Source organism: Crinia signifera, chromosome 2 (genome assembly GCF_055691185.1).
Source record: "Crinia signifera chromosome 2, ASM5569118v1, whole genome shotgun sequence".
NCBI lineage: Eukaryota > Metazoa > Chordata > Amphibia > Anura > Myobatrachidae > Crinia > Crinia signifera.
Genome location: NC_139218.1, coordinates 185,310,397 through 185,322,527, shown reverse-complemented (window position 1 = coordinate 185,322,527; position 12,131 = coordinate 185,310,397). Strand labels below are relative to the sequence as shown.

General features: G+C 45.1%; 1 protein-coding gene across 4 annotated transcripts in view; it reads left to right on the top strand.

Annotated features, from left to right (window-relative positions):
* Positions 1 to 12,131, top strand: part of WDTC1 (WD and tetratricopeptide repeats 1) — a 39,762-nt gene that overhangs the window by 21,520 nt on the left and 6,111 nt on the right. For all 4 annotated transcript variants that reach the window (XM_083173319.1, XM_083173322.1, XM_083173320.1 and 1 more), the window contains exons 12-14: positions 5,924 to 6,097; positions 6,183 to 6,418; positions 10,195 to 10,360. In XM_083173319.1, the coding sequence (XP_083029445.1) occupies positions 5,924 to 6,097; positions 6,183 to 6,418; positions 10,195 to 10,360 (576 nt within the window). The remainder of the gene's footprint in view (positions 1 to 5,923; positions 6,098 to 6,182; positions 6,419 to 10,194; positions 10,361 to 12,131) is intronic.

The following is a 12,131-nucleotide window of genomic DNA, read 5'->3' as shown; positions in this document are numbered from 1 at the left end:
CGAACTCTCCTGGAAAAGAGATCTGGGTATACCTCTGGGAGAGTAGACTTGGGAAGCAATTCGCCTTAACATATCGAAATGCTCCATAAGTGTCTCCATTAAAGAGAATTCTTATAAAGTTTACTCTCGATGCTACTTTGTCCCTGAACGTCTCCATCAAATGTACCCTACTACATCAAATCTCTGTTGGCGACAATATGGACAAGTGGGAACATTTTTCCATACCTGGTGGGATTGTCCTATTATCGCCCCTTTTTGGTTGATGGTTCAATCTATCATATCCTCTGTAATTCCCCTGCCTCACTGCTTCTATGTGCCCCGGTAGACCAGCTCTCTAGGCCTGACAATAAACTGGTTTTGCACATTTCCTGTGCAGCCAAATTTCAGATAGCTAGATCCTGGAAACGAGCTTCTCCTCCAACTTGTCAGGAGCTTCTCAATCGTGTTTGGTTTGTATCTAAAATGGAGTACATAACTAGCCTTTTAAACAACACAGTCTCTAAATTTCACACCACTTAATGGGCATGATAGGGATTATTCAATGTCTCCCTTTCTGGTCTAGCTTAACTCTGTTCCGTACCCTCCGTCCACTCATTTTCTTGCTATTAATCTCCGACTATTGATTCCTCTTCTCCTCCCTAGCTCGCCTCCCTCCTCTGCTCACTACCCCCCCCCCCCCCCCACCCTTCATCTTCTCCTCCTCACCACCAGCCTCCAAATAATCTTTCCTCTTCCCATCCCCCTTTTTTTCCTTCCTTTTATTCTTTTTCTCTCACCTTTCTAGGCTAACTCACATCTTGCACTACGGCTTTCCCTGACCTCTTCTAAGAGCTATTTCTCAAGCCACTCCTCTCTAGATACCCCATGAGCCATTTTCCCTCACAGTTATTCCTTTTGGCTCTTTTGTATGTTAATATTTTATCAATGCTCACTTGATGGCTACTATATTTTATGTTCTTACTATAATCTGTAACTGCTATAATTTTACTGGCTTTTGGATATATTCCATTTCTGTATTCACATAAAACTCTAATAAACATATTAAAATTGCTTTCCTATTTTACACATTTGCGTAATTGGGTACTTGTGTATTTTGGCGGCGCCCATCGCATCGCATACCATAAGGCATACGATGGTATGCGATGCTGTACAATGTCATACAATTTTAAAATTGTATGACATTGTACATGGCATACAATGCCATACGATGCGACGCGATTAAACATTGTATAAGCACCCTAATGGGTGCTTACAATGTGAAATGCACCCCCACGCCACCCCCCCCCCCCCACTATAAACGTGAACCCGAAGCGTGGCGTGCGCAGCGAGCCCGCGAGGGGTGGTGGTACGCGTCCTCCGACCTTTTCATACCCCCACTATCCACGTCGGCGTGGAGTTGAGAATAGAAAGTGTGGCGAGCGCAGATACCTGTGAAGGTATCCGCGTCCCCTCGCGGGGCTCGCCACGCTTGTGGCTCGCTGCGCTCGCCACACTTTCTATTCTAAACTCCACGCCGACGTGGATAGTGGGGGTATGAAAAGGTCAGAGGACGCGTACCGCCGCCCCTTGCGGGCTCGCCACGCTTCGGGTTCACGTTTATAGTGGGGAGGGGGGGGTGGCGTGGGGGTGCATTTCACATTGTTAGCACCCATTAGGGTGCTTAAAAGCACCCTTTATGGTGCTTATACGATCTTTCATCGCATAGGGGGCAAAAATCGCTTCGCATGCCATGCGACGCGATATAAACATTGCGCGATGCACATCGGGGGCGCCGCTATAATACACAAGTACCCGTAATTGTACTTTTATATATTTAGGGATACATTGAGGCTTAAAGTGTATGGGTCTTACATGGAATTGGCCTCCTGCTTCTGCGATGCCACCTTCCCAGGTAAGGGGCCCAGCTTGATTTCAGAATTCAATTGATCTTCCTTTTGGCGGACCAGTTTCGGGCCCTACAACCCATTCTTTAGTCATTGTCGAGTGTCAATTCATTCCAGAATGTGGATTCTGGGTTCCTTGCTTTTCACTTTCAGTATGGAGTATGACCAGTTTCACGCCTGTGCTTTTCAACTGGAGATTCTATACCTCAAGACACAGACGATAGTGTTTTTTTTTTAAAGGAGTTCGGTACTCTCCCTTTGTGTTGGCTACACCAGACCCTTTTGGATCCACCTCTGGATCTTGCTCACCACTGTAGCCAGTCTTCAGGGTTTCGGGGTGGTTTCCTAGGGACATTGCACAGAGCTCTTTGCTTATCACAGCCTCTCCTCCAGGGTTGCCCAAGCAAAGTACAGTTGAACAACACGTTAGCTGTCTCCTACATCAACCACCAGGATGGCAGTTCTGGCAGCATGAAATAGGTCATGCGCATACTCCATTGTGCAGAGCTTCCTCTTTCAGCTCTGTTGGCTGTGCAGAGCTTCCTCTTTCAGCTCTGTTGGCGGTGTTCCACTTTGGAGCAGTGAAAGTCTGTCTTGAACGTCTTGTCTTGCTGCTCCCTCTTTTATAAGTATTGTTTGGGTTACCTTGCCAAGTAATTGTGTTACTGTCTTTTTACTGGCCCAGACTCTTCTCCGGTGGAAGAATCTCTGGATGTGGTGAGGGCTCTCCGGATATATGTGTTATAGGACTAGAGTTGTCCATCAATTGGACTTCCTCTTTATCCTGTTTCTTTTTCTCAAGCAAGGCTGACTGGATTCCAAGCAAACTTTGGCCAGGTGGCTCCCTTGATTATACGATACCCTATTAGTCAGTGGTTCATCCTTATCCTCTGTAAGACTGCTGCATGGTCCTCTGCTCACAGTTTCTTCGATTCTATGCATTGACACCTTTTGCGTCTTCAGATGCTACCTTTCGGGCACGAGTTCTTAAGACAAATCAGGAGCATCCAAGCATAGGGAGACCACTTTGAAACACCCCATTGGATCTGTGTGTCCTTAGAAGAAGAAACTGAGATTTATGTTCTTACCTGGGTAAATCCTTTTTCTTGAGACATAGGGGTGCAGACCACCCACCCTGACGCCCCTGCCTTGTGGGTTCTTGTTCCTTTGGTACTGGTTCTCCAAACATCTTGTGTGTGTGTGTGTGTGTGTGTGTGTGTGTGTGTGTGTGTGTGCTGGTCTTCCTTTTCCTTGCTCTTGCCTTGGGCTTATTACCTTAACCCAGTGGTTCCCAAACTTTTTAATATCAAGGCACCCTTTGGGTCTCCATGATTTCTTCAAGGCACCCTTAAGCTGAAATAATTAGCAAACTGTCCCTTTTTAAAGTAGTTGGGTCAAAATAACACTAATAGTAATTAGATCAGCTAAAAAATACATCTGCACCTGCTTCCATTTAAAAAAAAAACAGCCCAGGCTTTCTATAAATAGCAGGTTTTTTCCAGTAAAATAATTCAATCTAAAATGGAGTTTCCTGTGCACACTATGCATCCTTGAACCAAGACCCGGGCCCCACCACTCCCTGCTTACCAGCCTGATCCTCGCCTCCGTTTAGCATCCTATAAGTCTTTTATATTATAGCACCCCCCCCCCCCCCCACACACACACACACACACACACACGTTTCTCTATGCAGCACCTCGCATATACTCATTTAGCGATTGCCAATGCTAGGACCTCAATAAGCCGCCTGGTCCCTGCTGTATATTGCTACTGCACAGTGATGGCACCCAGTGAAGAAATATATGGGTTCCAGGGATCCCTCACTTTATAAATTTGGGGTCTTAATCCGCTGTTTCTGGGTCCCAGGCCAGCACATATTATGACTTTGAGGCCCCCGCCCTCCATTTCTGTGACTACAATGGCTACTTCAAGGGGGGGGGGGGGGGGGGGGGGGGGGGCAGAAGAAAGAGTGATTGGAGTGAGGAACAAAGAGGGGAGCAAAAAAATGAGGGGTGGTCAGATAAAAAGAAGGCTACATTGTAAATTAGGGAAAGAGAGAGGTGCGAGAAAGTCAGGGTGTCAGATAGAGAAAGGGGGAAAAGCAAGAGAGAGGGAAGGGTGTGAGCAGGAGTAAGAGTATGTCAGGGAGGGAGAGTGAGTGAGTGTCAGGGAGAGAAAGGGGTGAGAGATTGAGTAAGAGGAGAGAGAGGGGGGAGGGAGGAAAGAGAGATACAAGAGGAAGCATAGTGATAGAGATGGAGGGGAGAAGAGAGAGGAGAAAGATTATTGGCAGAAGAAATATAAAGAGAGAGGATAGAGAAGGGGCAGAGGGTAGAGAGAAAAGGAGAGAGGGGAGCAAGGGGAGAGAGGGTTACAGAGACTGGCTGAGGAGGAAAGAGAGAGTGCGTGAAAGAGAAAAAGCGGAGAGAGAAAATGGAACATGGAGAGGGTGAAAAGAAGAGATAGGGTGAGGGGGGGGGAAGAGAGGGGAGTTGGTGAGGGATGGGGTGAGATGACGAGGGGTGAGAGGGGTTGAGGTGATGGTGAGTAAGAGGCGGTGATGGGGATGAGGTGTCGTGGTAGCGAGAGGAGATGGGGTGATGGGGCGAGAGGAGATAATGGGGCAAAAGAGGCAGGTCTCGTTCTCACCACCTTTTACCAGCGTCGGCAGTCGCTGGGTCTCCTGCTCCCATGGCCGCAGTTAGGGGTCTCCTTGGGTGCTGGCAGCCACTGGGTCTCATGCTCCCACCATCTCTGAAGGGGGCACCCGGGTACAGGACGGCTACTGCTGCTCTCCCGCGCTGCTTCCTGCTCGCACTGATCATATCTCCCCCTGAGTGCCAGCTGCCTCCGTTCACATGTGCCCGCTGATCCAGCAATCTAAATACATCTCGTCCGCACTCCACACCCAGCCCCGGCGCAAGCTGATGACTCCCTTTTGGAGCGGCTCACACCACGGATGAAAAGGTAAAAAATACATGCGGCTGCAGGCAGGCTGCCTCGTTAGGGACATTGGCCGCGGCACCCCTGTGACAGCGCTGCGGCACACTAGGGAGCCGCGGCGCACAGTTTGAGAACCACTGCCTTAACCGATTACCCCAACCTTGGGAATGCAGTATCGTGCAGAGGGAGTCCTGGGCTGCCAAGGAAAGACATTTTTTAGCTATTTGGTGTCCAGTCTGTGCAGGCTATAGGATGTAGTAAATATGCCGACAGTCAGGATCCCAGCAGTTAGGATGCCGACGCTATGGTCCTGAACGCTGACATTACCTCCAGCCAAAATCCCAGCATACAGGGTTTATACTCCTTCATGGGGGTCCACGACCACCATAGAGGGGGAATAGAACAGTGTGGCTGCCGTGCCCACATTCAGCCCCCAAGGGTCCTCGTCAGCTCCCCTGTTGCTGGCATTCTGACAGCTGGGATCCCAACTGTTGGTAAATCGTACTAAAGCCCAGGCTATATTGTATCTGTGTCCCCTATAGAGTCGAAGAAAAGGATTTAATCCGGTAAGGACATAAATCTCCTTTTGCGCTGCTCCAAGCACTGCCTCCTCCATCTGTATGAACGGGAACCGGGTCACTCGACCTAATTTCCCGGCAACAAACCGTTAAGAACTTTTTTACCTGTTTGTAATGCCGGGTTGATGCTGGTTTGCTGGACCTAGTAAGCCCTTTCAGATTGCACCTATTACTGGGTCAATCCGGCATGAACCCAGTAATTAGGTGCGATCTGAAAGGGGTTACAGGTTTACAGGTGTTTGTTTAGGTGCCTTGGTCTCCATCCGCAACCACAAACTGCTTCTTGAACTTCATTAAATACATTCAGGCATGGGTCTTATACAAGGATACGCAGGAATGGTAAGACCATGCAGTATTGTGTTCTCAATGATTAGCTAAATTATTAGTAAATGCTTTTTTCCCCAACACTGAAGGGTTGCTCCTGGTCTTTTCAATCTTTTTGAATTCTTACTCTTACATTTAATTGACCTTTCCTGCTACTCCTTTAATTAACCGTTATTTTCTACTTTCCCTTCCTAGGTCAACAACTGAACTTCCACCACACCTGGAAAAAGTAAAGCAAAAAGCAAATGATGCGTTTGCCCGACAGCAGTGGAGCAAGGCAATTGAGCTTTATAGCCAAGCCATGCAGAGTGCTCCTCGCATTGCTATGTTGTTTGGCAATCGTGCTGCCGCGTACATGAAACGCAAGTGGTGAGTGGAATAGATTATGATAAAGTTGCTACAAATGGCACAGAGCTTTAGCTGATATTTTCTTCTTTTTTCCTTGTGCTGATAGGGATGGAGATCATTATGATGCTCTAAGGGACTGCCTACAAGCACTGGCATTAAATCCGTCCCATCTGAAGGCTCATTTTCGGCTAGCTCGCTGCCTCTTTGAGCTCCGCTATGTCTCCGAGGCACTGGATTGTTTGGAAGGCTTCAAGGCCAAGTTCCCAGAACAGGCCCAAAGCAGTGCATGTGATGCTCTAGACAGGGACATCAAAGTTGCCTTATTCTCCAAGACTGACAACCGTAAGCCCTACAAATGTGTTTTATTCAGCAACATCTACTTTCAACAGTTGAAGTTATCCACATTTATCACTCTAGTTATAGCTATACATGAAAGAAGAATTTATGTTATAGCTATACATGAAAGAAGAAGTTAATACACAACAAATCACACCTCTTAAGATAATATAGCTAACTGATGATAGTGTATCATTTATTTTAACCTTTTGAGGCCACTGAAGATTTTGGGATGTTCAGCTAGAAGTGCAGGCACTTTCACTTCTACACTGAAATAAACTGATCCCATCCCATACTAGTTTTTTCCTTTTTAGACATGGGCATTTTCTTTGTTGTTTTACATTTGCTGCTTAATGCAGTATTTTTCAATACTTTATGTGTTTGTTTTCTAATCCATTTAAACACGGCTGTGAGATGGCAAAAGCACGTCGATAAGGTAACATTATGATACCTCTTCTGGCCTCCCTTTGAGGCATATGGGGGTATTCAATCCCCACCTCTATTTCCAATGGGGGAAATAGAGGTGGGCGCCTATTGAATGCTGTCTCTCCTGACAGCATTAAAGAGGCATCTCGCCAGAACGGACCCAACTTTAAAAGCTGTGGATCTTGACAATCCACAACCGTTTTCGCGGACACGTCCCCATTTTAGCAGATCGGCAGACGGGAATTAAATCCCGCCTGCTGATTAAACAGGCGAGCAGGCCTAAAACAGGCCAAGCTAATGACAGAGTTTCCCAGGGCAGTGGCACGATCTGGGGCAGTGTAAATTACACAGACTATGCATCAATTCACAGCCTAAAAGTGTGAAGTGAACGCCTCTCCCTTCTGGGAGACATAAGAAAGTATACTAATGACTTTCTATTACCAAGTTCTTCCTTACAGTAGTCACAGGTCTAGTGATGGTATTATATAGTAATCCCCCACTTGACACGGGGATATTCAATCTCCGGCGAGCACCTCCCGTTGGCGAGACGCTCGCCAGGCCCTATTCAATGCTGTCTTCCCCGACAGCATTGAGCAGGGTATCTCGGCAGAACGAGCCCGACATCACTAGCTGCCGGCTGCAGCTCGCCTCTTCCCGGCCGCAACTTGTGGCCACGCCCCCTTTTTGCTCCCCAGGGCATTGAAACCCGCCTGCATGTTCTCGGTCGAGCTGACCGAGAACGGGACTGGGTCACGGCAGTCGAGCATGCTCGACTGCCGTGACCCTAACATTGAATACCTCAACAATCTGAGCTTTGGTTGGACCATTCTTCGGTATTATGGCCCTTATTCAGATCTGATCGCCATACATATTTGTTCTCAAAACGTAGTGTGGGAATAATCACCTACTTCTTGGTGAGCGCTCATTCTCTGTGAGAAGTCTGCCATAACGGAGAGCCATATTAAGCTCTAATGCTTTCCCCTTCTGTACACCTCAGACCGTGTAGTAAAAAATTGGGTGGTCGTATTCTTAATGGATTAATTCCCTTTCACTTGCTCAGTTTATGTGTCTGGCTTGCATGTTAACTTGTTTTCTATTTCTGGTTTGTGGCTTTCTGAAATGACAGAAGAAAAAGAGAATAAAGAGCATTTCCAAGCTAATTATTTCTCTGTTTTAAATGTCCACGCAAGTTGCCTTTCTGACTATTTGGTATGACCTTTTCTTTGGCTCAATCAATTATTACTCCCAGACAGCTGCAGTGCAGTCACATACCTTATCCTAGTGTGGAGTGCTGTGGGACTGGCCAGGGGTCATTGGTCCCTGTATATACTCTACTTTCTTGAAGGGTGCATCTGCTGCTACACTGGTGACTCCTTGTCAACAACCTCAACAAGTGATTGTTTCTTTTCCATTGATGACTTGATAATAGTGAGATGAATTTCTGTCTTAAGGGCAGGCAGAATGTTATTCCCCAAGTGTTGTCTTCAGGTTCTTTTGTCTCAGGAAATATGGGACCTCCAATACACAGGTCCGCTGGTTGCAGCCCCTTCACTTTTCACTATATAATGACCACAGAGAACTGTACTAAGGGATAATGGCCAGGTCCTGTGCTGGGCAATCATATGAAAGGATTTCCTCACTCATCCTTGCTGTACTTGCAGTGTAAAGCCTGCCAGAATCACAGAGACCTGTAGTCCTAACTGTCCATGTCCCTGCTGAAGGGAAGTAATATCTGAGGTAGGGGCTTACCTTTAAAATGGTTCCAGTATCTTTACATATTTCCTTTTTCTTTTCTTTTGTATTCTGTCCTTCATATGGCTATTCTCTGGAAAAGTAAACCTAAACTTAATTAGAATATGGTTTAAGCTGCCAAACCGGTCAGTAAATATGGTTTACAATAACCTTTTTCTTCCACCTAAGTAATACTTAGGTTTATGACTGTGCAACACTTACAGATCTTAAAATGAATATATTGGATTCTGTGGCTACATCTGCATTACATGTACCACACAAGAGGTTGATAAATAAAATGGTGGACCTGGGACTAGGTGCAAATATCTGTAGATGGGTAGGGAACTGGCTGTGTAATAGAGAACAAAGAGTGGTTGTGAACAGTGCAGTATCAACTATGATACCAGTACTAAGTGGAGTGCCACAGGGTTCGGTACTGGGGCCCATCTTGTTTAACATTTATATTAACGATATCGGGACGGGGATTCTCAGCGATGTATCCATCTTTGCTGATGACACAAAACTGAGTAGAGTTATTGAATCAACAGAGGATGTGAACATACTTCAAAATGATCTTAACAAACTAGATGAGTGGGCTAAAAAGTGGAAGATGAGGTTCAATGTGGATAAATGCAAGGTTATGCATCTCGGGAGACGTAACCAGTGTGCAAGTTACAACCTAAGCGGGGAGGCATTAGGTACTTCAGCACTTGAAAAGGATCTAGGAGTCCATATAGATAATAAGCTGGGGTGCAGTGTTCATTGTCACATTGCAACAAAAAAGGCCAACAGAATTCTAGCATGTATTAAAAGGGGCATGGAAACTATGGACTTAAAAGTAATTATGCCACTGTACAAGGCATTGGTTAGACCACACCTTGAATATGGAGTACAGTTCTGGGCCCCACACTATAAAAAGGACATCATGGAATTGGAAAAAACCCAAAGAAGAGCAACAAAGCTTATTAGGGGAATGGATAATTTAAGCTATGAGGAGAGATTAAGAAAGCTAGGACTATTTACACTAGAGAAGAGACGTTTAAGGGGGGACATGCTCAACATGTACAAATATATCAGGGGCAAATATAAGGAACTCTCAAGCACTCTTTTTACTGCAAGAAAGGAATCTAGGAAACGAGGGCACGAATTTAGATTAGAGGAAAGAAAATTTCGTTCCCTCAAAAGAAAAAATTTCTTTACGGTCAGAGCAGTCAAACTTTGGAACTCTCTTCCTGGAGAGGTGGTGTTGGCAGATACAATAAATACGTTCAAAATAAGGTTGGACAAGCATTTATTGGATAAAAATATCCAGGGGTACTAATAAGAAACATATTCTGTCTTTTACAAGGGATAAGCTATTAAAACGTAGGTTGAACTAGATGGACGCAAGTCTTTATTCAGCCTTATCTACTATGTAACTATGTAACTATGTATGGCTTGCTGTTGGTATTATATTCTGCTACATTTACAATATTATGCTAATAGACATTTATCACTAATGGTTATAGAGTGGATAAATGTCTGTCTTTTACGTATCCTTCTTATCTGTAGTATTATGTGCTCCTCTCTTGTTCCCTATTGCTCATCTCATGGTGCCGTTTGTTGCTTTTATGTATCGCCCACAGAGGATGATAAAAAAGGGGGCTCTGCCCGTCTGCGGTCAGGGGGACGGAAGGACTCTCTCTCAGAAGACGAATTGCTGCTTAGAGAAAAAAGCTTGGATTATAAACATAGATACTGTGGCCACTGTAACACCACCACAGACATAAAAGAAGCCAGCTTTATGGGAAGGTAACACAAAGATTGTCTTTTAATTACAATATTTTTTTCATCAATAGGTTTTTTATTAAATCTTGCAAGGGTACAAAATACAGAAAGGGAATAGTCATCCAACAAAATCGCCATTAGTGAAGTAAGATCACAAACAGACAAGATATATCCAGTACGAATGCAATTACAATTTGCAGTATCCTACTAAACCGCAACCCTTTGAGCAAGACTTACTTTTATCAAATATAAAGTGGGGTAAAGGGAAGAAAGTGGGGGCCATAAGAGGGGGAGGAAAAGGAGGGGTACACATGAGCAGTGTCTCAATACTGCATACAATATAGTTAAGAAAGAATAGAAGAAAAAAGTCTATTCACGTTGGGAGATCACTCATCAGTGGAGCGTAGAGGGGAGGAAAGGGCTGCCAGATCTAGTATCCCTACTGAGTACGGATAGGCCTTGGTCTTCTCTGTACACGCTCCACTTAAACCATTTAATATGTATAGATGAAGCAGAAGGGGAGTATCTGATGTTGGCCGCCTCAAACAGGAAACGTTTATGTACCTTATTGGCGATGTGATGAATTGAAGGAATTACTGGGGAATTCCAATGTTGGCCTATGGCTGCCTTGATTGAGATTAGGATGTGTCTAAGAAGATACAGATATCCTTCAGCTAACTGGGAATTGTAATAACGCCACTACCGGGTCAAGTGGTCAAGTGGTATGGGTATTTTTAAAACATCCCCTATCATCAGGGAGAATACATCAGACCAGAGTCGGCGCAACCGCGTGCATTCCCAGAAGATGTGGTACACGGTGCCAACACCTCCACAGTTCCTCCAGCAAAATCTGGAGACGGAAGGCCAGATGTTATGTAGCCTCTGAGGAATATTTATTTTTTTATTCTGTATTGCATGAATTCTGTAATACCCTGCTGCATTTCCAACTCTTGGGGCTCATCTGGTTACCCAGGAATGGGGCAAAGTGCCATTGCGGCATGGTGTATACTCCGGGTACGGCGCTGCAATTTTCCACTGCCACAGCGTTTTCTCTCCCTGAACTCCTGGGTGGTGTTTTGTCTGCCAGACTACAAACAAAATCCCACTTACTCATGCCGCAACTATATTCTAGTTATTTGGATTAACCCCTTGGCAAAAACTTCTGCTATTTGATATGGTAAAAAAAAAATGGCATGTCATTTGCAGAACCATTCCCTTTCCTTTTCTCTGCTATCAGAAAATGTATATTTTAGGCACAGCTTTAAATAATAGTTCTGTTGTCCACAGCATGATCTATTGTATTCTAGGCTGCCAATGCCATTCCATTTGTTGTTTGTTTAATCAGACTTTAACTCATAGTTTCAGACCAGGGGTGGCCAAACCTGTCCTCAAGATCTACCAACGGTGCATGTTTTCCAGGCAACCATCTATAGTAGGAATGAATGCAGCATGTTTTATAATGTGACAGTTAGTAATGACTACAGCTGTGCACCAGCTAGGTAACCTGGAAAACGTGGACTGTTGGTAGATCTCGAGGACCAGTTTGACCACCCCTGCTCCAGACACTCTAGATACTAAAATATATATGTAGCCTAGTTTGGTGGTATTTGGTAACTGATACTGTAGTGGTCCTCAAGGCACACAAACAGTCCAGGTTTTATGGCTATCCCAGATGGTATAATCAAGCTGAAGGTACAAAATAAGTCACCTGTGCCTAAGCCTTGATAGCCATAAAATGTGGACTGTTGGTGTGCCTCGAGCACCACTGCTGTAGATGATACTAAGCTCAATTTTC